This window comes from Oryctolagus cuniculus, chromosome X (assembly GCF_051225735.1).
Source record: "Oryctolagus cuniculus isolate XC-2025 breed Fujian yellow rabbit chromosome X, ASM5122573v1, whole genome shotgun sequence".
NCBI lineage: Eukaryota > Metazoa > Chordata > Mammalia > Lagomorpha > Leporidae > Oryctolagus > Oryctolagus cuniculus.
The window spans coordinates 65,501,427-65,527,699 of NC_142888.1; the positions used below are offsets into that span (position 1 = coordinate 65,501,427).

At 37.5% G+C, this 26,273-nt stretch overlaps 2 protein-coding genes across 2 annotated transcripts in view; both read right to left on the minus strand.

Moving 5' to 3' along the window:
• Positions 1–6,435: 6,435 nt before the first annotated feature.
• The window catches only part of LOC100349442 (uncharacterized), a 453,812-nt gene continuing 433,974 nt past the window's right edge, over positions 6,436–26,273 (minus strand). Inside the window, exons 22-26 of the mRNA XM_089323942.1 lie at positions 14,339–14,403; positions 12,896–12,996; positions 8,600–9,554; positions 6,839–7,024; positions 6,436–6,751 (exon numbers count right to left, since the gene is read on the minus strand). Coding sequence (XP_089180068.1) covers positions 6,558–6,751; positions 6,839–7,024; positions 8,600–9,554; positions 12,896–12,996; positions 14,339–14,403 — 1,501 coding nt within the window. The 3' untranslated portion in view covers positions 6,436–6,557. The remainder of the gene's footprint in view (positions 6,752–6,838; positions 7,025–8,599; positions 9,555–12,895; positions 12,997–14,338; positions 14,404–26,273) is intronic.
• On the minus strand, positions 21,412–22,353 carry LOC100347777 (ubiquitin-conjugating enzyme E2 D2). Its single transcript, XM_051827392.3, has 2 exons — positions 22,098–22,353; positions 21,412–21,932 (listed from the first exon to the last, which is right to left on the minus strand). The coding sequence occupies exon 2, from the start codon at positions 21,898–21,900 to the stop codon at positions 21,457–21,459; it is 444 nt and encodes a 147-aa protein (XP_051683352.1). The 5' UTR covers positions 21,901–21,932; positions 22,098–22,353; the 3' UTR covers positions 21,412–21,456.

A 26,273-nucleotide genomic window follows, 5' to 3' on the forward strand; every position in this document is an offset into this window, starting at 1 on the left:
GTGAGTTACTTTTTTACTTCTGTAGCATCAAACATTTCTAGTGTTTTAGTTTATAAGGTTTCTAATCAAATTCGTGTTCCAGAGAAGAGTTTTAGTGAGATTTGTATAGAAATGAACGATATGAAACATACAGAACAAATCAAGATTTTCAATCTGGAATCCTGGCAGTTAGTTGTCTGTTTGATTTTTATTTCTAACTGATTAGGAGACAAAGGTCAATGTTTGAAATATCTATTCCACTACTTGCCACCTTAGCAGAAAAAGGTTAAGAATCACGGATTTCTATTATGAATGCAGAGGAACTGAGACTGGAGGTTGAATAATCAATTCTGGGAAGATTCAGTCTCTAGTAAAAAATACGATAGTCCTTTCAGGGAACTTAAGAACAAAATACATTGTGGTGTCAAAACTCTCAGTGATTAAATTTAAGTGATGATGATAGTATATGTATTTCTTTTGAAGTCTCCTGTTATCTCTGTCTCATATACCGTGCATGTGTGCATGAGCATATTCATACACACTCAATGGGGAAGATCCAAAAACCAAAGTGCCTAAATCATGCCACTGCACTCGAACAGAAGACTTTGGGAATAGATGTAGCAGCTGCATCAGCACATGTAGTAGTAATTTTAATTTTACTTTTGAAAACAATCCTAATAAATCTTTGGTGAATGTTGCTACAGAAATAAAATTAATTTAGTAATTTAGCTTTTAAATGGTCATAACCCCTCTGTAAGATTCTTTATTAGAATATTAAGGTAGCAAGATAATAAAATACCTTTTGTGAGCTTTACAAGATTAAGATAATCATAAATACTGAGCACCAGTTCTATATTCTAGTGCTGTGATAATTCAACCTCTGAATAAAGGAAAACGTCACAACAATCCACACCACACTTTATTTAAGGGTACAATACAGGATCAAGTACACATGTCACAAACATATTAAAATATCACCTTGAATGGCACACTGTTTAAACATATCACAATATATACTTAATAAATGAGATAGAAGTCAACAATGGCCAGCAATTAATGTCAATACATATTTTTAAAAATCAAACACAGCATCAGTGTAAAATGAAAAATGTTTCACAATACCAGTGTACTTTACTTACTATCCTCCTTTTCTTTGCAAACAAAACCGAGTTGTATCTTTCATTTTCAAAAGATGGAAAATTTTTTTATCATAATGAATACTGCAATCTTAAGCATTGCATCAGCTCTTGCTCATTTTCTTGGATCAGAGAAGAGCTTTTTGTTTTCAAGACAGTTTGATTCTCTAATCACTGGTGATAAATGTGGCAAAAGAGAAATACGGTGTCCCTTACTTGAAACATACTGAACATAGTCACATGAAGCTGAAACATTTGGTTTGAGTGTTTGAGGAGCTATAATGTGTAGAGGTGTTATTACCGAATTTTGACAATGGGTATTTCCAAATTAATACCTTTATGAACTTTTTCTTCACAGGCTTATGATCTCTGTAAGTACTGCACATGTATTGGCATTAAATCTGATTACCTAATACTGAAATGTTAGATTTAAGGAATAAACTTTGCCATTATTATTTTACAATTTTCAAATTCTAAAATTGTTGTGTGTTTATTTTTAAATGACTGGATACATGTATAGAAGAATTATGAAAATTAGTGAATATCTTCATGGTGATCTTCAAGATTGTTGAGATTTTGGAAAAAAATCAACAATATTAAATGTTGGTATTTCTAACACAGTTTAGTATTATATTAACTATTATATTGAATGTCACTGCGTTTTTAAAGTGAGTTTTATTTTGAAGATGATCTTTTCTTTTATTCTAATATATGTATAAGAATAGAGAACTTGGCTTGTACTTGAATACTAGTTGTATAAGATAATGAAATCTATTAGAGGTGAGTCAGCTTTAAAAATAAACTCTTAAAATATTCCTTTTTAATAGCAAAAATATGCTCTAGGTAAAGTCACAAAGTGCATACTTTAATTTTTTAATTAACAATATTTTACAATTTAGATGAAGAAATTGGATGTATATCTGTTCATTTACTCAAAGAGCCTAAAATGAGTATTTCCTAAGGAGAGAGGCATTTTATAATATACGAAAGAAGGAAAAATCTGGATCTTTTGAATCAGTTAAAAATTTAAATTTAAAAAAGTCTTGAAGTTACAAATTTCATCATATGTTTTTATAATTGAAAAACTGGCATTAATCAGCCTACTTTCCCCACCAAAAAATTCAATTTGGAGGTACATGGTATTCAGGTTCCTATATTTTGACAGAATAATTTTTACTTGGCTACTTTAATATCATGCATGCTACAATTTGGGATACTTTTATACAGTCTGGAAAAATACAACTTTGAGTTTTTATTTTTATAAATCAATAAAGATATAAAATAGACAATCTTATTCTATTCATTGTCCTCACTTTAGTCTTTATTCCACCCTGATTTCTTGATGTCAAAATTGTGGGAAGAGTTGAAGGATTAAAGGTATGGTGAGAGTTGTAGTCAAGAAGAGAGTTGGAATAAGTCTCAGGAATAGGCTGAAGGAAAGAGTCATAACAGGCAATGGGATGGAGTGAACAATGGAAAGAGAAAGTGAGTATAGAATGGGGTGGTAAGAGGAAGAAGGTCAGCAGTGAAGTGAGGATAAGGGATGGAGAAGATATCCAAAATGTGGTAAGGGGTGGGGAAAGTGTTAGGGATAAATGGGGGGATGAGGTTTGGGGGGATGAGGTTTGTGGGTATGGAAAAGAGGTCAAGGATGGGGTGGGGGGTTGCATTAGGTAAAGGATAGAGCCAAGTAAGGGTTGGGATAAGGGATGGGAGTTAGAGGATCGGAGATAATATAAGTTTTAAGAATATAAATGCAAAATTAAATTATTTAAGGCTTATTTGTTCACATTGATAAACAAGATGGTAAGTATCAAAAGAGCAAAAAAAACCCTTTGAAATAATAAAACATCATTTACTTTAAAAGCTACAGTTTTATTCTAATTTTTGTTTTGCTTTTCCTTTTACCTCTCATTTTCAACAAGATTGTCACTCATCAGTGAGGCTCTCTGCTTTTAAAATGTTCACTGAACAAGGCACATGATCTATTAAAAGCACTTTGCTATATTTTGAACTTTTAATTCTAAAACATACTTAAAATATAATCATTAGATGGAAATCTCCCATGCAATTATTGAAGCTTTCTTGTTAATTAATGGATTTTAGAGTAAATAACCACACTGTTTGTCTCATTCTTAAAAAAAAAAAGAAATAGTACTGTACATTCAGTTACTGTTAGATTAATCATCAAGAGGAATTCCCTTGCCACAGTTTTAGATAATTTTTTCTGTAGTTGCATATTTTAGTTTTATACTGGTTCTTGATAACTATGGTTTTCCACTACATGTATAAGGACCAAATTCTTTTTTACTTTCCAACTGTATGCAAACAGATTATTTCAATTATTTTAAAAAATCTTTCACAAACCATTAAATTCCCTTTATTCTAACATATAGGTTATGGTTATGTATGGATTATTTTCCTACTCAGAATGCTTTAGAAATATCTTGATTTCAGTTAAATGCTTTGAGAAATATTTTTGTAACATTATGCTTACTGAAATGAAGGGGGCAGTTATATGATTTGATCTCATAAGTTCTTAGAGAGGTGTTTTTGAGATAAATCATTTTCCCCTTAGCTTTGAGAAAAACAGAGATAATAATATTATTAGTAGTAAGTAAAACTTCTTAAATTCTTTTGCTCTGTAACTTGTGAATTAAAAATCAGTTGGGCTTATCTGAATTCACATTGTACAATTTAATTTAAACACAATCATTTTTGTATAACCAGAGGATTGAATGTAAAATGGTCCATAAAGTTAAAATTTATCTTGTACTCACAATGGGCAGGGCACAGTTTTCTAGAGCCTTACGATAAAAGAATCAGTATAATTACTATGGTTAAGTAGTAATTACTCATTATTATTTTCTGATCCACTACTCTTTCTTGAATAGTACATTATGTGGGAAATTTCAAAATTCTTTCTCCCACCTATGGCATCATAGATTTTAGCAAGTAATTTTCTTCTTATTTTATAGGGTATATATTAGAATATTGAACTACTATGTGTAATTTAAATCTATTTTTATTTGGTAAGAGCAACAGCATTAAAAATAGCCCATAATTTTCTTTCTTCAACACTGCTCCTTAACATCTTTCATGAAGTTATCAGATTAGATTTATGTGAAATTTGTGATGAAGTGTTCTTATTCAATATATTCTATGCTATTTACTCTCTCTTCTGCAAAGTTATGATGATTATTGAGGCATGCTAGGTAAGTTCCCTGAAACAGAAAACTTTAAGATCATAAGAAGATAAATAATGATGTGTCACTGAAACCTCTGTATTGCTCAGTTCTGAACTAACAATATGTAGCAGAATAAAACCAATGCTATAGGTAAAGCTCTTTACAAGATTGACAATTATCTTCTTAGACCATCTTCATATTTGATTCTTTAGTTAACAGTTTCTTTCAATTTCTTAAAATTTTATAAAGAAACAAGCAGCTGGCCATTTTACATATAGTTTTTATATTTAAATTTAAAGCCACTAAACACAATATCCAAATATTTATGGATCATAAAGCATGAGGAATTAAACTCACATAGCAGGGTTTTGTTGGTGGGGGTGGTGTTTTAGTGACAATCTTCAATTATATATCAGTGTCATATATAATTGAGCCCAATTTTGCTGTCTTTCTTTTCACTTGCTTTTTGGTAAATGTTAGTTCTTCGTAAGTCATCTCTCAATTTTCACCTTGTATTACTTTTTTGCACATACAAGGTGGTTCCCTTTGATGGTTAGAATACAATAGTTCTGTTTCACAAAGTCGGTATGACAAGAAAGCATGTAGTGTAGACTATCTGTTCAGCAAGGTGAACTGTCAGTTTGGTTTTCTCTGTCAGGCATTGGCAGTAACTGAAATATGGCAGCCTGTATCCTTCAACAACTTCTGTGGTTTTGCCACTCTATGAAAAATTCAGGTAACTCAAGTCTGAAATGGTATCCCATCTTCTGGGATGGTAAGAAGTAGGAGAAAGAAATCTCACTACCTTTTCATTTCTTTTGAGGCCAAGGCCCTGGTTCAGTAAGCACACACTGAACCAAGGGAGAGAGTGAAGAGAGGGAGGCTAGGCAGCCTCATGACCTCTTTCCTCAAAGACCAAATGGATCCTGTGAGTGGGCAAGACTTTGCCCTCAGACCACAGATTACCACCCCTTGTACTATGTGGTAAGGCACATAATAAGGGGTTAGGTGGTATCCTGTAATTTAAATTGCCCTTAATTTTGTAAAAACAACAGCTACCATTATTCAGGAAATTTGAAAATTTAAATGTACAAATTGAATAGTGGCCCATATGCCCTAAAATTGTGGAAAAAATTTGTATTATGTATGAATATAAAGTAATGAGATTACTTTCCCTAATGTAGTTTAATGAGTTAATCTCATTACCTTCCAGTAATACCTTATCTATCTTAAGGAATCTGTTGAAACAAATGTGTTTGAAAACCAAATTTTATATAGATAACTGTATTTTTGTAATTTAAATAACATACTATCTGGGCCAATGAAAAGTGGTCCTTGTCTCTCTGAGAGGGCATTTTATTAAGTAAGTTAGTAAAATATGTCAATGATTTTTCCCTTCTGTCCTATATTTTTATGACAAAATAATTTGGTAGTTGGGGAAATGAACAAAATTAATTTTTAGAATAAATGTAATATTTTAGCATGCAATATTTTAGGCATCCTGTGGTGCTGTTAGTGTTGTCTTATCCATACTATTTACATCACAACCACGTATACTATTTACAGTTCTACAGTTGTTTGTCTCCTTGTATTTTTAAGGCTTCCAGTAAATATTTACAATTTTGTCCGACATGTGTCACAAAAATAATGTAAATAGTTAAATATTCTTGTTAGTGAACTTTCTTTAAAGGTCTTGTCTGGATATTTCAGAGAAGCACTGTAATCAATAATCCTCTGCCAAATCTCCTGATTCTTTACATTTCAGTCAATAAATTTCTTGAACATTAAGCTGGACTTATCCATACGACTGTTAATAACCATGAGATTACTTTTATTTGCCCATCAAAATATCCAAGAAGACCTTAAGTTATCAGAAGTGTGAAATGGCAATATCATGTGGAGCTTAGTTGGTATTTTGTTTCGTGATAGATGGAGATACTGTATCTCATTACCAAGTAGAAATCTGAGCTTGAATAAGTAAGCATGTGACTCCTCTACAACTCATCCTCCCAAATGAAATCACACAAATAATTGATAATTATTATTAAGTACAAACTAATAAGTAAACTCCTATCTTGTTCCAAAAATTCTGATTGAAGATAATCGTAATAAGTGTATGTATAAATTCATTTGTGCATTCTGAAATTAGGTGTCCTATTTGTAATTGTGTCAAATTCGATGTATTTCTATTTTGATGTTAAGTGTCATAGTATGTTCCATAACTCTAAGGTCTACTTTGTAAGGTGTCATTTTTTTATAATTGGTGTTCACCTATCTTTAAGAGTTCAGTGAGTGGAGAGAAAGCCATACGTCTGGATGTTCCAACATTGTTTCGGAAAGTTTCCATATTACCCATGGAAACCCCAGTACCACTCCCCCTAAGAACTCCACCATTGCCTCTAAGGACTTCAGGATTACCCATAGGAACTCCACCATTGCCCCTAGGAACTGCAGGATAATCCAAGGGAACCCCAACATTATCCACAGGAACTCCAACATTTCTCATGGGGACTCCAACATTAACCCTGGGGACACTGATATTATTCCTGGAAACTCTAACATTGCCACTGTGAAGTCCAGCATTATTTCCACTAATTCCAGTTTTGCCCCACATTGCAGAAGAATTCTCAAAGCTTGGATTGATAGGAGGGTGCTCGCCAGAACCTGACAAAATGGCCTTTTGCCAAGCTTCTTCAATGCTGTCTCTTTCCTTTGCATTTTCTAAAACAAAAAAGCAAAAGTTGTTTTTAACTGATAGAAGATTGATTTATGTATTGAAAAGAAACTGAATATGAATAAGGATGTCCAAATTTGATCCAATCACCTTAACAATTTAGACTCACATGGCAATATCACCACAGTTTGCAACCTTGGGTTTAGCAAAATATCTTGAAAAACTGTTTTGGTTGTAAAAGATGGACAGAGAGAAAACAAAAGTTCTGACTAGATGGTTCCACACAGTGACCAGGAATTTGCAGGTAGAGGAAAATAGAGAAGTAAGGGAAAGATGGGGTTTAGAGACTGAGGAACTTTGTGGTGAGAGGAGTGCTGTATGGGGAATGTTAGCCAATGAGAAATTACAGAAGTGTTTGGCCAAAGGGCTTTTTGGGAACAAACATATTTAGTATTAAATTCTTTTTTTTCTTTTGAAATATGAAAAAACTTATAGAATCAAGATTCCAGTGGAAAGACGAAACCATGAGAATGAAAGCAACCACGAATTTGAAGAAATCTTGAGGATATTGGATGTGAGATTGGGATTGAGCTAACTGAACATTTCAAAGGATGATGTGATCTGAGCTGACTTTGGGTTATACTTTAATGTCAACAACTGATAAATAACTTCTCAGAGCCCAAAATATGTGTAGAAAAAGAAACAAATTACACAATGGTCAAATTATGACTTCCAGACGAAGTTCAGATTAGATTTCAGATTCTTCTCTGAAATTATTTCAGTGGTTTGGTGGGGCTACTTCTCAGAGTTTCAGTTGATGACACTGTCTTCATGAAGGTATGGGGACAGGCTTCTAACATAAATTAGAACCAAAAATTCCTAATACTATTTGGGTATCTATAGGGGTATTTTTGCAAATGTTTAAACAGCTTTAATGATTAAAAGCAAACATTTTACTTTATAATTAACAGGAAATTTCCATTTAGGATTTTAATATATATATTATAAATACTTTATGAAATATATTGTATTAATATAGACTTATATGATAGTTCATTTGTCAAATAATACTTTGTAGTCACTAGGATGCTCACATATAGGAGAAAAATGGAGCTGTTACTTGTTTGTCTTTTAACCAACAGGGGATCCTGCACATTATTCCATCCATTTTCTAATCTAAGCAACTATTATTTAGTTACTAGGTGATGGATATATTAGAGGATACATTTTTCTATTATATGGATTATATTCTGTGCAGAGTCAGAATTAGTCATCCTCTCAAAATTATCCATGTACGTGGAAGTCATTTTAAAAAGAGAAAATATAATTCAAACTTCTGAAGTCATAACAATCTTTATATTTTAAGGTTTTATTTCCCAATGATTATCAACTGGTGCCTGATTGAATTATCCAAATTTAAGGTTAGGCTATCATCTCCAAATATAAGGCTTAAAATTGAAGGGCAGTCATCAATTCTATGAGAAAAAGCTAATGTCTTATAGGATAGAAAGAATTAGACTTCCAGGTGGTGATTTGGAGATTAAATTTACTGAGGAAAGTTGTCTTCTCTGGAACATTATATGTAATTTACAAAAGTTGTATAGAAAGTTCAAAAATCTTACCTCCTATGAGCGGATTATGATCAGTTGGAAAACAGAAGCATGTCTCCTCTGGATTTAATGTTAACTCAGGTGCGTTTAGGTTTCTGCTCTTGACATCACTGTATCGTGGTAAACTGTGACTTTGCTGCCGCCGTGGCTTAGGTTGCTGGGGTAACAATGGGAAAGGACCTTCCAAACCATGGGGATGATGTCCCTTGGGAGGGGTGATTGCTTGATTCTCCCCCTCTGGTTGTAGGTGATAGCCAATTTCTCTGTCCTCTTCTGTGGGAACAGTTTGGAGAATGTGGAGCCCTTCACTGTTCAGTGGTGCCTCTAAAAGCTCTGCCCAGGAACGCCGGAAGATGGATCTTTCTCTAAAAGGATACATGTTTCTTGCTACTTCTAGGTCATCACTTCCTGGGGACTCTGCATTTTCTGGAGATTCCAGCCACAGATTTCTTGGGGTTCCTGGGCGACTGTATTCTGAGGATGGTGAACATTTATTTATTAAAGCCTCCAGGTGTATAAACCCAGTGAATTTCAAAGTTGGAATTTCTGTATCATCTAGCTCCTCCTTTCCAGGCACACCAGCAACAAGTATTGCTGTGCCTTTCCCCCTTTCCTCTGGACTGGCAATTCCTGTAACGTCTAAGCGTTGAGATTCTAGGACCCCTGGAGATTTAATTGGCATTTTCTCTAGGCGAAGAAGCCCTGAAGTTTTTGGTCTTATAAGGGCAATGCTTTCTAACTCTTTTGTTAGTGGGGTGGTGGTAACCATCACCACCTGACTGATAATCCCCAGGTCCCTCTGATGGATACCTTCTCGATTGTGTTGACGGGAGGCCAAAGTTGATTTCTGTTGTTTTTGTCTTCTGGCCTCTTCCCGAATGTCCGCATCAATAGGACGAAAATAGATGAACTCATCAGAAATATTTTGAGCACGTCTGTATTGGAAGTTTGGATTCACAGAAACAATCTGAAAGAAAGTTCCCGTTCAAAGATAACACGTTACCTCAACAAGTATAATACTATAATCATCTATCCTTGAGCACACCTTCCAAGTGCAAACACACTGATCCAGAGATTTTTTTAAAATTTATTTTATTTTTTTTATTTGACAGGCAGAGTTAGACAATGAGAGAGAGAGAGAGAGAGACAGAGAGAAAGGTTTTCCTTTTTCCGTTGGTACACCCCCCATGGGGCCACTACGGCTGGTGTGCTGCATGGATCCGAAACCAGGAGCCAGGTGCTTCCTCCTGGTCTCCCATGCGGGTGCAGGGCCCAAGGACCTGGGCATCCTCCACTGCCCTCCCGGGCCACAGCAGAGAGCTGGACTGGAAGAGGAGCAACCGGGATAGAATCCGGTGCCCCAACCGGGATTAGAACCCGGGATGCCGGCACCACAGGCGGAGAATTAGTCTAGTGAGCCTCAGCACCGGCCTGATCCAGAGCTTTTAACCCCAACCACCTCCTTTATGAGCTCTCATGCTCCAGGCTACTATCAGCCTGCCTGAGTTAGCCCAGGGTGAGGTACCAGACAACTAGAGACAGCCCCTAAACCCTAGGGCCCATTGAAGTTATTCAAACTAGTTAATCCTAAACCATTATTTCATACAAGGACCTTGGAGCTTCTCTGTGTGCCTTTCCTCCACCAACCAGTGCATGATGCGCTCCCTCCTATTGGGATTTGTGAGTAGTATAGCAAATGATCTTCTCAATCACAGCTATCTCCTGATCTGCTGGCCTTACCTTATACTTGTATAATAATAATAATAATAATAATAATAAAACGTATTAAAATACTCACATACCACAATCACATTTAACTCACACACCATAACCCATTTAAACAGTGCGCTTCAGTGTTTCTTAATATATTCTCAGTTTGACAGCTATCACTGCTGTCTAATTCCAGAAAATTGTTATCACCCAAGAAAAGAAACCCCAGGACACCAGCAAAAATGACAGAGAAAGCAACCATGAAAATTTTCTTCTCCGTAGAAGCAATGAGAAAACAGGTAGAGAATACAAGAAGTAACTTTTTCAGAATTCCAAAACTCAACTAAAGGCTTACAGCAATCTGGCATCATTTCCTTGAGAAAAATAGCTGAATATTGGAAAGAACAATGAGCTTTGCTGCATTTTAATTTGCTCTACTCCCATCACCACACTCTTCCCCCTACCACCCCCCCCCCCACAACCCAATTCCATGGTGGACTTGAAAACCAACAGCCTGCAATTATGGTGAAAACCAGGAACCTGGCAGCCATAGGAGGAGGCAAGGGACTTGGGCTCCTTCAAAGAATCATGCCTGAAGAATTGTCATTAATTGACCTGTCTGGCAACCACTAATCTGCTTTCTGTCTCAATGGCTTTGCTTATTCTGGGCATCCTGTATATATAAAATCATATAAATTTGTGTCCTTTTCTTCCTGGCTTCTTTCACTTAACACAATGTTTTCAAGGTTCATCAATGTTACAGCATATATCAACACTTCATCCATTTTTATGGTCAAATAATATTCCAATGTCACATTTTGTTTATCCACTCAACAGTTTATAGATATTTGGATGTTTTTACTTTTTCACTGTTAGGAATAATGTCACTATGTACATTCATGTTTAAGTCTTTGTATGGGTAAGTTTTCATCTCTTTTGCTTCAGAGTGGAATTACTGGATCATGGTTTAACTTTATTTGTGGAACTTTCAGATTATGTCTCAAAGTGGCAGCACTGTTTTACATTTCTGAGAAGTCTTTTAAACTTGTGTTTTTTCCCAAATGTATTATAAAATATAACATTTTTTATAGAAGAACTTATAATCATTTTATGAGAACATTCTTTGGGAAAGTATGTTTCAATTAAAAAAGACATAACCCTCTTCCCATTGTCACCCCAAAAGAAATAAAAGTAGGGAACTACCAAATACATATTTATTCCTCCTAAAAATATCTTACAGTAAAAGGCAAAAAAGTTGGAAGAGGTTTTGTAGGTCCTAAACTCATTTTTCATTTGATAACACCGCCTAGAATAACTAAATATTTTTTAAAGATTTATTTATTTATTTTTATTTATTTGAAAATCAGTTACACAGAGAGAGGGGAGAGAGAGAGAGAGAGAGGTCTTCCATCTGAAGGTTCACTCCCCAATTGGCCGCAACAGCCTGAGCTACACCCATCCAAAGCCAGGAGCCAGGAGCCAGGAGCTTCTTCCAGGTCTCCCACGTGGGTGCAGGAGCCCAAGGACTTGGGTCATCTTCTACTGCTTTCCCAGGCCATAGCAGAGAGCAGGATCAGAAGTGGAGCAGCTGGGACTCGAACTGGCACCCATATGGGATGCCGGCACTTCAGGCTAGGGCGTTAACCCACTGTGCCACAGTGCAGGCCCTGAGAATAACTAAATATTAACCTGAAGTACTCAATGTGATGCTATTGCTTTATTCACTTTTTTCTTTTGTTCTGATTATACAAGGATCATATCATGAAAGTTAGAAAAATATTTTTAGTGAGTGTTCTGGGTTTTTCTAAATTTTATTTTATGCCTTTGAAATGTGGATGGAATAAAAAAACCTACCTGAAATAAGGTTATGTAAATAAGGTTATGAGATGATTTTACAAATTATTATCAAAGTATTATGTGAATTAATTTTTATCTCAAGATTACATTCCTTCAGTCCAATTTAGGTTGATGCCATTGTTCCAATGTTCAAAGGAAGAAAAATATACATGTGTCAATGTCCACCTAATATATGTTTTTTTAATTTTTTTATTTCTTTTCATTTTATTTGAAAGGCTGATAGATACAGAGAGAAAGAGACAGAGAAACAGAGAGTGTCTTTCATTCACTGATTCACTCTACAAATGTCTATAACAGCTAGGGTTGGGCCCATGTGAGTAGCAGGGATCCAAGTACTTGAGCCATCACCTGATGCTTCCCAGGGTGCATATTAGCAGAAATGTGGATCAGAAGCGTAGCTGGGTTTCAAACTAGTCACTGTGACATGAGATGGGAGCATCGCAGGCAGTGTTTTAAGTGCGGTGCCAAGCACTCATCCCAATTATACCAGTCTTGATCACATCAGTTAGTGCAGCAAAATGAATGGGAGACAAACTGTACTCCTTAATCTTTTGTTATTTTTCCCTACTCTATTTCCTGGAAGTGGTATTTAGATTTCACACTAAGCATTTTTATTCAGAAGCTGCATTGTAGCATGAATACACTTTTTAAAAACTGCTGAATATGCTTGTAAACAATGGAAAATTTGAGTTTTTTTATTTGGCTGCCACTGACCAATATTGAAATGATGACAATACTTACAGTAGTTGCTTCATAGCAGTTGGTACACCAAATCACAGGAAACTCTCTTTTCAGGGCCAGAACACATTTTGCATAAATCATGGCACCAATACGCCGGTATTCTGTAAGAGAAAAAGAGAGCTTTAGTTTCGAATAATTTATCTGAGGTTAACTTGTAGGTTGGAAAACTCTGTGATAGCCTTAGATATATGCTAGGGTTTAAACAGAGGGAAGATAATTTTTAAAGGAAACTTTTTAGCCCCTTTTTTCTACCTTTGAGTACATAACAGCCTAGCTAATAATGACAGTGCTGCTATTTTTCAACTACTTTGGAATTTTGGAGTATATGGATAGTCCTACTGCTACATCCAGGATTTCATTAAAAAACTATAAACAGAGATAGTTTTTGTTATCCAATAACTATCAATTTTAAGAGCACTAAAACTGAGTTCACCCATGCCAAGACTGCGTTTTTCCACCCTTCTTTGCCATGTATGTATGTGCTTCTGTGTGTTGAAGGAATAGTTCAGTAAATAGTTATCTATCAGAAACAGTGATTTTTAAGTAATTTTGTTTCATTTATTTATTCATACTTAATAATGTGCTCCAACTCTACAACTAAGTTGTGGTGTGACTTTTAATCAGTAAATATTGGAATTTGTTAATTCACTTACTTTTTTATGAACATGCAAATTAGTAAAAATGTGTAGGTAGTATTTCTGCCTGAGCCTTTTTTCTTTTGTCTTTTTTCCCTCTACATTCCATGTCAAATTACATGTAAAATTTAAAAATTATTGGCAGCAGTAATGAATACATGATAATGTTTTCCATAATAAGAACTTTTGTTTCCTTGGCTCAAAATCACTTTATAAATGATTCTTCTATCAGTGGAAGTGATCAAGTGATATTTGTTGTTTTTTTAAGGGTACTGAGGAATTCTAGGGATAATAAAAATTAGATTAACCTAATCCTGATTTTGACCTTTCAGGCATTTATCACATGGACAGAATAAAATTATTATATGTAGAATTACAAAAGGGCATAAAAATCTATATCCACTATATTTAGGATTTGCAGTGTTTGCAGAATAGGCCAGAAAATTGTGCCTTCACTTATATGGTGAGGGGGGTCAAGAAGCACTAGGTATAGCACCTGTAAAACACATGTTTCCTAATTTAACAAACTAACTAGCTCTCCAAAAGATTATATAAAACATGGTGCGTTTCAATATCTGTTTCAGCCCAATTTTAGAGCTACACTATTTTGGTGCAATTCAGTATTTACTGAAGATATGTTTGAAAAAGTAATTCTCTTCTTTTAATTAAATGCATTACAGTAAATCTTTGGGCAACCTTTACATGATGTCACATATGGAACGATTTGTTATTAATGAGCTTATATTTAAGTTATGTTTGTTTATTTTTTTAAAAACTGCACAAGTCTTTGGAACTTTCAAGTGTTTACCTGCATTAGCAGCTGCATCTCCAAAGGAAGAACCATATGCTAACTGTAACATTTGTCCAACCCAACTGAAAAAAACATCAAGGAGAAAAGGGGCAACCATTAATATCAGATAATAATTAGTTATGTGCAAGGCACTTTGTCATTTAATAAATCAATCATAAGAGGTAAGAACTATTATCATAGTTCCCTTTTAACATCACCTGTTAAAACAGAGGTTCAAAGAAATTAAATAATATGCCTGAGTTCATGCATTTAGCAAGTGGTATTCTTATTAATCTAGGCAGTCTAGCCCCAGAGCCATAATCTTTACCACCATAGCATATGAATATCATTACAGATATCTTTACCACAGCAACATAATATATCATTAGAGATATCTTAAAATACAGAATGATAAAGGTTGGACAGCAAATGCCAAAGAGTTCCATAAGACAATAATTTTCTTTAGAGAGAAGATTTTAATTACTAATACAGTAATATACAGACCAGAATTAAAACAGATGAAGACTGTATTTGAAGCTGATATAAATTATAGGAGAAAGTTCTGTAATTATGAGATTAAAGAAGGCTCCGTCTTTGATGGTTGGATGTCTTCTATGCTTTCCATATCACCAACATATAGAGCTCAATACTAGTATCCATCAATCATCCTTGTTTATGGCTCGACTTTCAATGTGAATAAGAACTGCCCTGAGAGTATCTATCAAGGCAAAACTCAGTCATGCTTATTTACTCTTATTACACAGAAATCATGATATTGAAAACTGTGCCAAGCAGTAAGCTGAAAGTACTCAATTTTACATTGCATGCTTTCATTCAGAGAGCACCTGCTAGCAATTTTTACTAGGCAAAAGCTGTCTTTGATGCTTAGGATAGAATCTTTTCCCCAGATCATCTTGGTTAAAATGCTTTGGAAAATACTGACAACAGAACAAGACTGTATCTCCTTCCCCTGATCCAAATACAAATTTTAACATTTCGCATTTATGTCGCTGATATTTAGTAAGTGGTAGATGAAGACTAACGGAGCAAAATGGAAGTGACAAGTTTGAATAAAAAAGATCATTAAGGGGCTGGCACTGTCATAGTAGGTTAAGCCTCCTCCTGTGGTGCCAGCATCCGCTATGGGCGTCAGTTCGTGTCCGGGCTGCTCCTCTTCCTATCCAACTCTTTGCTAATGGCCTGGGAAAACAATGGAGGGTGGCCCAAGTGCTTGGGCTCCTGCACCCATGTGGAAGACTCGGAGGAACCTCCTGGCTCCCGGCTTCAGATAGGCCCAGCTCCACCTGTTGCATCCATCTGGGGAGTGAACCAGTGTATGGAATACCTCTCTGTCCCTCCTTTCTCTCTCTGTAACTCTGCCTCTCAGATCAATAAATACATCTTTTTAAAACATCATTAAGTGCTCTAAGCAGAAATGCTATCACCATCTTGATATGGCCATTTTGACTATCACAAAATATCCTGCTGAGATTTCAATGTCAGCCCCAAAATAGTTATTATTTTTTGGGTTTAATTTTCATTTTGAAACTGTGATCTTTGAAGCAAATAATAGAAACAATATAATTAGTAACCATGTATTAGACTATAATAGAAAAGGTTGTAATAGTGTGAGAACAATTTATTCTAAAAATTCTTGCTATCCTTACTGATGACCTACATATATAATCTTTTTTTAAAACTTTTATTTAATAAATATAAATTTCCAAAGTACAACTTTTGGATTATAGCAGCTTTCTCCCCCATAACCTCTCTCCTACCCGCAACCATCCCATCTCCTACTCCTTCTCCCATCCCATTCTTCATCAATCTTTACAATACATGTTTCTATTAGCTTCTTATTTCTCATTTAGAGTTCCTTATAAGGGAGCCGTCATTGTGGCATAGGAGGTGAAGCACTGCCTGCATTGCCAGAATCCCATATGGGCCGGTTCATGTCTGGTTGCTCTACTTCTGATCCAGCTTTCTGCTATGGCCTGGGAAAAGCAGAGGAACATGGCCCAAGTGTTTGGGCCTCTGCCACCCACATGGGAAACCCAGAGGAAGCTCCTGGCTCCTGGCTTCGTCCTGGTCCAGTGCTAGCCATTTGGGCTATTTGGGGAGTGAACCAGCAGATGGAAGATCTCTCTCTGTGTGTGTCTCTCTGTGTGTCTCTCCCTCTCTCTCTCTGTAACTCGACTTTCAGAGTAAATAAATAAATCATAAAAAAATTTCCTTATGTGGTAAAATTTTAACCTCTACAAATATGAAACGTATCCTTAACATGTCCTTTAGTGACATGAACAAAAATTTTATTCATTTTTGTAGTCACTTCATAATGTAAATATTTTACAAAAATCTCTTGATAGCCTAAAAAACTGAAAAAAGTTTAAAAAGTATTTGGCTGAAACTGTGCTATATATATTTAAAAAACCCTGTCAGTCAAAACTATGTTTTACAATACTTGTTCCTATTAGCTTCTCTGTTCTTAACAGAATTCTCTCCTTCTTTCAATTTCAGGTGTTCACACTGTTGGTTAATGTACTGGATTGTGTAGATAAAGAATATTTCCTTTTTAAAATATATTTTATTTTTTATTTATTTTAAAAGGCAGAGTTAGAGACATCATTGCAAAACATTATATTAGACAGCCTTGCCTTAATATAGGATAAAAAAGAAATTTACAGCCTAGTACCTTTGCGAAAGAAGTCAAAGCTTTTCATATATTTATTGGTTGTTTTAATACATAATTTTAAAAATATCAAGTGATTGAATTTCCCATATCTTTACAAAATTATAATCCCTCAATCTCCCCTAAAAGAACATTTTATAGATTAGGTACTAAAATTAACTTCTACATTTCCAAAAGAAAATTAATGAAACAAATTTTAGAAAAAGATTTTTTAAATTTAAGTGAAAAATTAAAGTAATTTACCAATTAGTGCACTTTATTAGAAATGAAACATTTTTTTCCTCTTGTGCTCTAAGTAGAGAAAATGCTAACATTGTTAGCATTCAAATAGCTTTAAATGTGTAAGAAAGCAGTAAGAAATTAAGCACGTATTTTCCCTGCTACAGTTATTGGTGTTCTCTTTTTCTTGAAATATTAAAAAATGAATTAAACTTTTTAAAAATTAAAGCTTTAAAAATGATCATTAGCTTACTACGATTATATAATTAATTAAATTATGAAATATTTAAAATGTAAAGATGGCAGTAATCTGTTTATTACAATAATTAATCACCTCTGAATGTACAAATTTCAGTGGAGGAAACAGACTTTTCCACAAGTATTTTCACAAAATTAATTTTTACCTTTACAACCAAATAGCCCTATGCAATTAAAATTGTTAGAGTCCCTTTCTCCTTGATACTTCTATACATCTCGTGACAGCATTTATCCTGAACTATCATTTCCAGGATTTTTTTTAAGATTTAACAGAAGGTAAGTTTTTCTACACATTGTGTTTACCGAACTTAATAATCTGAATTTCCTTCTAAGACTGTAAACACAAAAACTAAAAATGAATCATTTTGCTTAAATGGCTAAAAGGGGATTTATTTATTAATTTTTTATTTATTTATTTTTGACAGGCAGAGTTAGACAGTGAGGGGAAGAAAGAGAAAAAGGTCCTCCTTTCCATTGGTTCACACTCTAAATGGCCCGTACAGCCAGTGCGCTGCTGCTGGCACTCTGCGCTGATCTGAAGCCAGGAGCCAGGTGCTTCTCCTGGTCTCCCTTGCGGGTGCAGGGCCCAAGCACTTGGGCCATCCTCCACAGCCTTCCAGGGCCACAGCAGAGAGCTGGACTGGAAGAGGAGCAACCGGGACAGAATCTGGCGTCCCAACTGGGACTAGAACCCGGTGTGCCGGCGCCACAGGTAGAGGATTAGCCAAGTGAGCCGCGGTGCCGGCCAAAAAAGGATTTATTAAATGTTATGCTTTGGAGCCGTCGTTGTGGCGCAGCAGGTAAAGCCGCTGCCTGGAGTGCAGGCATCCCATATGGGCGCTGGTTCGAGACCTGTACGGCTGCTCCATTTCCGATCCAGCTCTTTGCTTTGACCTGGGAAAGCAGTAGAAGATGGCCCAAGTCCTTGGGCCCCTGCACCTGTGTGGGAGACCCAGAAGAAGCTCCTGGCTCCTGGCTTCGGATCAGCACAGCTCCGGCTGTTAGGGCCATCTGGGGAGTGAACCAGCGGATGGAAGACCTCTCCCTCTCTCTCTCTGCCTCTCCTTTGTGTGTGTAACTCTGACTTTCAAATAAATAAATAAATCTTTAAAAAAGCAAAAACAAAAACGTTAAGTTTAATATTGAATATATTTTAAATATTTCTTTATTTGAAGCACAGCTCCGGCTGTTAGGGCCATCTGGGGAGTGAACCAGCGGATGGAAGACCTCTCCCTCTCTCTCTCTGCCTCTCCTTTGTGTGTGTAACTCTGACTTTCAAATAAATAAATAAATCTTTAAAAAAGCAAAAACAAAAACGTTAAGTTTAATATTGAATATATTTTAAATATTTCTTTATTTGAAAGAGTGATAGAGAGGGAGAGATACACACACAGAAAGGGAGAGATAATCTTCCTTCTGCTAGTTCACTCCTCTAACGGCCACAACTGCTTGCTTGGGCTGGTCCTGACTGAAGCCAGGAACCTGGAACTACTGGGTCTGCTGTATGGACAGCAGGGGCCAAATCACTTGTGCCATCTTCTACTGCTTTCCCAGGCACATTAGCAGGAGATGGGATCAGAAGCGGAGCAGCTGGGACTGGAACAAAAGCTCTGATATGGGATGCAAGACTCCCAGGCAGTGGCTTAAATAGCTGCTCCACTATGCTAGCTCCTATTTTTTTTTTAACTTTTATTTAATAAATATAAATTTCCAAAGTACAGCTTATGAATTACAGTGGCTTCCCCCCCCCCATAACTTCCTTCCCACCCACAACCCTCCCATCTTCCGCTCCCTCTCCCATTCCATTCACATCAAGATTCATTTTAAATTATCTTTATATACAGAAGATCAATTTAGTATATATTAAGTAAAGACTTCAACAGTTTGCACCCACACAGAAACACAAAGTGTAAAGTACTGTTTGAGTACTAGTTATAGCATTAATTCACATTGTACAATACATTAAGGACAGAGATCCTACATGGGGAGTAAGTGCACAGTGACTCCTGTTGTTGACTTAACAAATTGACACTCTTGTTTATGGCATCAGTAATCACCCTAGGCTCTTGTCATGAGTTGCCAAGGCTATGGAAGCCTTTTGAGTTCGCCAACTCCGATCTGATTTAGACAAGGTCATAGTGAAAGTGGAAGTTCTCTCTTCCCTTCAGAGAAAGGTACCTCCTTCTTTGATGGCCTGTTCTTTCCACTAGGATCTCACTCACAGAGATCTTTCATTTAGGTTTGTTTGTTTGTTTGTTTGTTTGCCAGAGTGTCTTGGCTTTCCATGCCTAAAATACTCTCATGGGCTCTTCAGCCATATCCAAATGCCTTAAGGGCTGATTCTGAGGCCAGAGTGCTGTTTAGGACATCTGCCATTCTATGAGTCTGCTGTGTATCCTGCTTCCCATGTTGGATTGTTCTCTCCTTTTAAATTCTATCAGTTAGTATTAGCAGACACTAGTCTTGTTTATGTGATCCCTTTGACTCTTAATCCTATCATTATGATCAATTGTGAACTGAACTGATCACTTGGACTAGTGAGATGTCATTGGTACATGCCACCTTGATGGGATTGAATTGGAATCCCCTGGCATGTTTCTAATACCTCCACTTGGGGCAAGTCAGATTGGCTAGCTCCTAATTTTTAATTTTTAAAAGAGCTTTATTGGGGTATGTTCCTATAGCAAACAGTCTTGGAAGATAGAGGTCCCTCCAGGACAGAGGGTAGATTTGTGTTTCCTGACCAGGTTAATGAGAAGGGTTTGGGGGACTGGTGCTGTGGTGTATTGGGTAAAGCCGCCACCTGTGGTGCCAGCATCCCATATGGGCACTGGTTCTAGTCCTGGCTGCTCCTCTTCCGATCCAGATCTCTGCTGTGGTCTGGGAAAGCAGTAGAAGATCGCCCAAGTCCTTGGGCCCCTGCACCCACATGGGAGATGGGGAAGAAGCTCCTGGCACCTGGCTTCGGATTGGCACAGCTCTGGCGGTTGTGGCCATCTGGGGAGTGAAACCAGCAGATGAAGACACCTCTCTCTCTCTCTCTCTCTCTCTCTTTCTTTGGCTCTGCCTCTCTGTAACTAACTTTCAAGTAAACAAATACAATCTTTAAAAAAAAAAAAAGAAGGGTTTGGGCAGGCTTGCTAGAAGCCTTCCTTCAAGATTGGGGGATTCTAGGTTTGGAGTTGAGTGGCCATCTAAGTCAGTGTGTGCCACACCTACCTGGTCTGCTTTCCATCTCCCACTAGGAACTGGAGGGCAAGGGAAACTGATGACCATGAATCTGATGCTGCCCATTGCACCATGGATATTGAGAAACCAGGTGAAGGTAAAGCTAGTAGATGTGTCCTGAGAAGACACATCCAAGCCAAATGATGGGAGAGAAGAGTGGGCAAAATGGTGGGAGTTGAAGGAATAGGTAGTGTTGAAAGCTGGAAACAAAATCCATTTTATTTTGCAGCAATTGCTAACCCATTTCATTTTTGGTCAGTTAAACCTAGACATCAACATAGAGTGTATCAGTTAATATTAATTTTGATCAAAAACAAAACAGCTGAGGTTACAGGTTCTTCAGTATAAAATTAATCCTTAACTAGTTTATAATCTACAGCCAGCTTTTCCTGTTTTCACTTCTAGATGACTCCACATTAAAATTTTTCCCACTGCTTTGTGCAACTGCTCTTTCTCATTGTAAAGCCACCACCCCATGGTTCTTGCTGTTTCCCAATCCCCAATCAATGAAGAAATCTTTTAGTCAAAACTAAATTAAAATGGGTCTCTTTGCCTTAGACTACACTCTGCCCAAAATCCCACATTCCCCTTCCCCCCAACTTCCACCTCTACACTTAAAGTTGTAAGTGTGTCAGAAGGATGGGGGAGATGGCGCCTCATAAAGTAATCAAAAGAAAACCAGTAAATTGCATGGCCAGTTCATCTATGTTTATTATTAAGGTGATGGACTTTTATTTTGAAATCACATGGCATATTTCTGAGTCCATTCTCGAGCTATTCGCTCATACTTCGTCCGGTCCTTTCGGTAGATCTTCGCAATTTCTGGGACCAAAGGATCATCCGGGTTGGGGTCGCACAGCATAGAGCAGATGGACAGCAACACTTTGGAAATGGTCAATGCTGGCGACCACTCGGACCTAAGGATGTCTAGGCAGATACTTCCATTTCGGTTGATATTCGGATGGTAAATTCGGGTGGTGAATGCGACCTTGGGTGGTTTGAAAGGGTAATCGGACGGGAACTGGATGGTTAGGAAGAAGACACCTCCTTGGTAGGGGCTGTCATTGGGCCCCATGATGGTAGCCTGCCAGTGGAAGATGTCATTTGCCACAGGACCCGCGGAGCACTGGGCCGGGGGGTCCCGCGTCAGATCGAGGAGCTCCTTCTGGATGCGTTTGAGCGCCATCCTTCGCAGCACCTAGGGTCGGGATCCCAGGTCTGGAAAAAGGCAGAAAGCCGCGATCTGGGGTGGGAGGAATCACGAGCCGCGAGTACGCGATGTGGACTGAGGGCCCCCCGCGCGAGGGTGTCTGGGGACGTCGGGGGAGGCTGACGGAGGGTAGGGAGGGTAAAGGACCCGGGGTGTCGGGGTTTCCACCGCACCTTTAGAGCTTCGGGACACCTGTGGCTCCCGGCGGTGGCGGCGACTGCCGCCGCCGCCGCCGCCGTCTCCGAAGCTGCTGCGCTGTCGGGAGCCGGGAGGCCGGGCTGGGCTATACCGGAACCAGGAGGTCTAGGATACCGTGGCCTCCTGACGCCGCTGCTTCTGTCCTAGCGGGGAGGTTCCTGCCGCTAGCCCTTCAGTCCATCACTGGGGCCAGGGGCCAACGGAGATGTGTTGTGAAGTCACAGAAGCCGCGCCGCAGACGCAGTGCAGCGTCACCTAAGGGCGCGTCGCAGGGGGCGACGAGGGGAGCAGGGGAGGGGGTGGGGCTGCGGGCTCCCCGTTGTGAGGGCACCGCCCTCGCCCATAGTTATCTGAATGTAGGAGGTCGCGTCAATGACCAACCCCTCCACCTCAACACCCCTCACACAGTCACCTTCCCCAACGTTTTACCCTACTGGCTTTCACGTAATCTCTCCTCAGTCCCTCACTTCGCCTTTGGTGAACATTAGTAAACTTAATATCGGCGCAATACTTTTAAAAGTAACTTTTGGTAACGTTTCGGTCAATTTATACTTTACAAAGATTAAAAACTTTAAAAAATTTGGTTTAGTATAAAACCGCTTTAAGTTTTTAAGAACTTTTGACACGACAGAACAAGATGAATGGGAGAAAGGAAGAGAAGTAAACCAGTAGCCCGTCTGGTACATATATGCATGTTAGTTATGTTTCTTTATTAAAAAAAAATTTGGAATCGATGCTTCCAAAAACACATGTAACTGCAGAACAGAATGTCATTCTTGAGACTTTCCAAAATAGCTATGATTTACATTAAACCCTATTTGCCTGGAAAAGCCAAAGAAGTACTATCCAAACAAAATGATGTTTCCTATATTAATTATTTTACATTAATTAATAAATTGAGTTTTTACATTTTAATAAGAAACTATATCATTCATGGTGAGTCTGTTTGTTTATAAGATACTAGGTATTTTTCAATTATGAAAGTTTCCTTGCAGCAAAACTAGTTATCCAATATACTTATTCGACCAACTTAAAAAGACAAGATGATTATTTGACAGCACTTTACAAGGGGGGGAATGTACTTAGTTGTCTGAATGGGTCTTCTAGTAAGATAAAAATGTCATAAAACTCATTGGAAGGAACTTTTCCAAATCTCTGTATTATGTGATATCAAAGAAGCATATGGCATGTGTGCTTCTGAACAAATAAGCTATTCATGTGACTGTGGTGAATATCAAATTTAAAAATCTTTATTTGAGATAACTTTTTATTTACTTTTATTTTTTGACAGGCAGAGTTTAGACAGTGAGAGAGAGAGACAGAGAGAAAGGTCTTCCTTCCATTGGTTCACTCTCTAAATGGCCGCTACGGCCGGTGCACTGCACTGATCCGAAGCCAGGAGCCAGGCGCTTCCTCCTGGTCTGCCATGTGGGTGCAGGGAGCCAAGCACCTGGGCCATCTCCTCTGCCTTCCTGGGCCACAGCAGAGAGCTGGACTGGAAGAGGTGCAACCGGGACAGAATCCAGCGCCCTGACGGGGACTAGAACCCGGGGTGCCGGCACTGCAGGCAGAGGATTAGCCAAGTGAACCGCGGTGCCGGCCTTGAGATAACATTTTGTAAGAAAGTTTAAAAAGAAAACAAGGGCCAATTATTTATGGAGGAAGTATACACAATATTGCAAAAATTTAAGATAAACTTCCAAATTTATTTTTTCCCATGAGGATGACATTTGAAAATTATTTTTCAAGATCAGATACCATTAACTTCAACCTTTTTATGGTATGGACATCAAGACTATGTAATCTTGCATATGTTCTCTATGGGAAAAAAGTATGGTCATGATCCCACATCCTATCTGTGATCAAATAGTGGAGACTATGCCTTTTTCATCTATATGCACTTTATCCCCAGTTGTGACTATCATTTAGGATGTAAATGTTTGTCAATAGACTTCAATAATATATATATATATTTTTTTTTTGACAGGCAGAGTGGACAGTGAGAGAGAGAGACAGAGAGAGAAAGGTCTTCCATTTGCCGTTGGTTCACCCTCCAATGGCCGCCGCTGCAGCCGGCGCACCGCGCTGATCCGATGGCAGGAGCCAGGATCCAGGTGCTTTTCCTGGTCTCCCATGGGGTGCAGGGCCCAAGCACCTGGGCCATCCTCCACTGCACTCCCTGGCCATAGCAGAGAGCTGGCCTGGAAGAGGGGCAACCGGGACAGAATCCGGCGCCCCAACCGGGACTAGAACCCGGTGTGCCGGCGCCGCAAGGTGGAGGATTAGCCTATTGAGCCACGGCGCCGGCCTCAATAATATATTTTTAATGAGTGTCTGTGCTGCCAGTCTTGCTGTTTTCAAATCCATATTCAGCATTGCCATGTAGAATGACCTCTCCAAAGCATAAATCGATTCCTATCATAAGCTGTACTTGAAAGTTTTCAGTAACTCTCCATTACCTGCATGGTGAGTTCTAAGTTTCAAGGCTGTCCTATTAACTTGTTCGCACAGATTTAAAATTCACTCTATTCTGCTATACAGAATCTTCTGTGTGCCTCCGATTTAGCATGTATTATATACTGCATTGTTATTATCTATTTAAAACTTCATCCTCGTAGCCAGTCTGATAGCTCTTTTATGAAAAGATTGGCCTTCATCATTGTTGTTCTCTTACTGTCTAGTGCATACTGGGTACTCAATATTTTTTGGATGACTGCATGCATTCAATAAAGAATGCATGACATAATTTATACACAAATATATAAAAAAGTTATAGTTCTCACTTTCTCTATCTATCCTAAAATTTAGGTCAGAAACATTACAGGATACAAGATATTATATCAAAATAAAAACAGAAAACAGTATTGTGGGAATACGCTGTTATTCTTCATTTGACAAGGCCTAGATGACAGTTCAAAGCCACTTTAACTTTCATCTGACATAATGTAACAATTCTCATACAGTTTAGTAATAAGGGCATATTACTTTCTTCAGATACAGTCACTATTACACTTTCATTATAGATAATGAGCTGTCAAATTTTAGGAATAAAAATGATACAAGCATCCTTTCAATGTGATATACTATTGCAACACATATTTAATTTCACAAAAAGCCTCACTTTGTTGAGCAGGGCAAATCCTGTCAATGCAAACCTGGCTCTCTTCTATCTCTTTCACTGTTCATATCAATTAAAGGTCATTCATAACTTTAGCATTCAGGTTATAAATATGTGGGATGAAGTAGATTAATATCTATCAACTGTTCTTCATTTTCCATCACTCTGTCTAGCTGAAGTGTTCCATTCACTTAGCCAAGGGAAAAAAAATCACAGCTCAGCACTGATTCTTTAATTTTTCATTGCTGATGTGTCTCTTTCTCCTTGATGGAAGTTGACACAATTATGAAGTTTTCTTCTGCTTTTGTCACAAAAGTCATAAAAAAATAAGTTTAATGATGTAATTGTATCTAAAGCAGTGTTTCTCAAACTTGAGCTTGCATCAGTATCATCTGGAGGGCTTATTAAAGTACAGATTGCTGCACCCCTGCCCCAGAGTATATGACTTAGTAAGTGTAGGCTGGGGCCCCCAAATTTGTGTTTGTAGCAAGTTCCAGGTGATGCTGATGTTGCTGTCCTAACGACCACACTGTGAGAATCATTGGTTTAAACTAAATTAATGCAACTGACAGTAAAGATCAGAATTCTTGCTTTTCAAGAGAGAATCTGGGGTTTAAGGATAATTTATTTTATATTGACTTTAAATCTTGAAATGTTGCAAAATCACTTATTACAGGTAAATTTCATGTAGATTTGAATAGAGTTTCTACATAGACACTCAAATCATCTTCAGATAAAGACCGTTTTGCTTCTTCCTTTCCAATCTGGATCACTTTTAATTTCCTTGCCTGATTACACAGGATAAAACCCCAAGTTGAGTATTGAATGTAAGTGATGAGAATGAACATCCACACTGCTTTTTGATCTTACGGTGAAATAATTCAGTATTTTAAGATTGAGTATGATATGATATTAGATGTCCACTGGTGCCATTTATCAAATTAAGGCAGTTCTTTTTATTTCTAGTTTGCTGTGAGTCATTATCATAAATATATTTTGTCATATTTTCTTGCTTCTATTGTGATGTACATAT

What these genes read in the sequence shown, in the direction of transcription:
- LOC100347777 (XM_051827392.3), bottom strand. Translation starts at nt 21,900, where the DNA reads ATGGCGCTCAAACGCATCCAGAAGGAGCTCCTCGATCTGACGCGGGAC.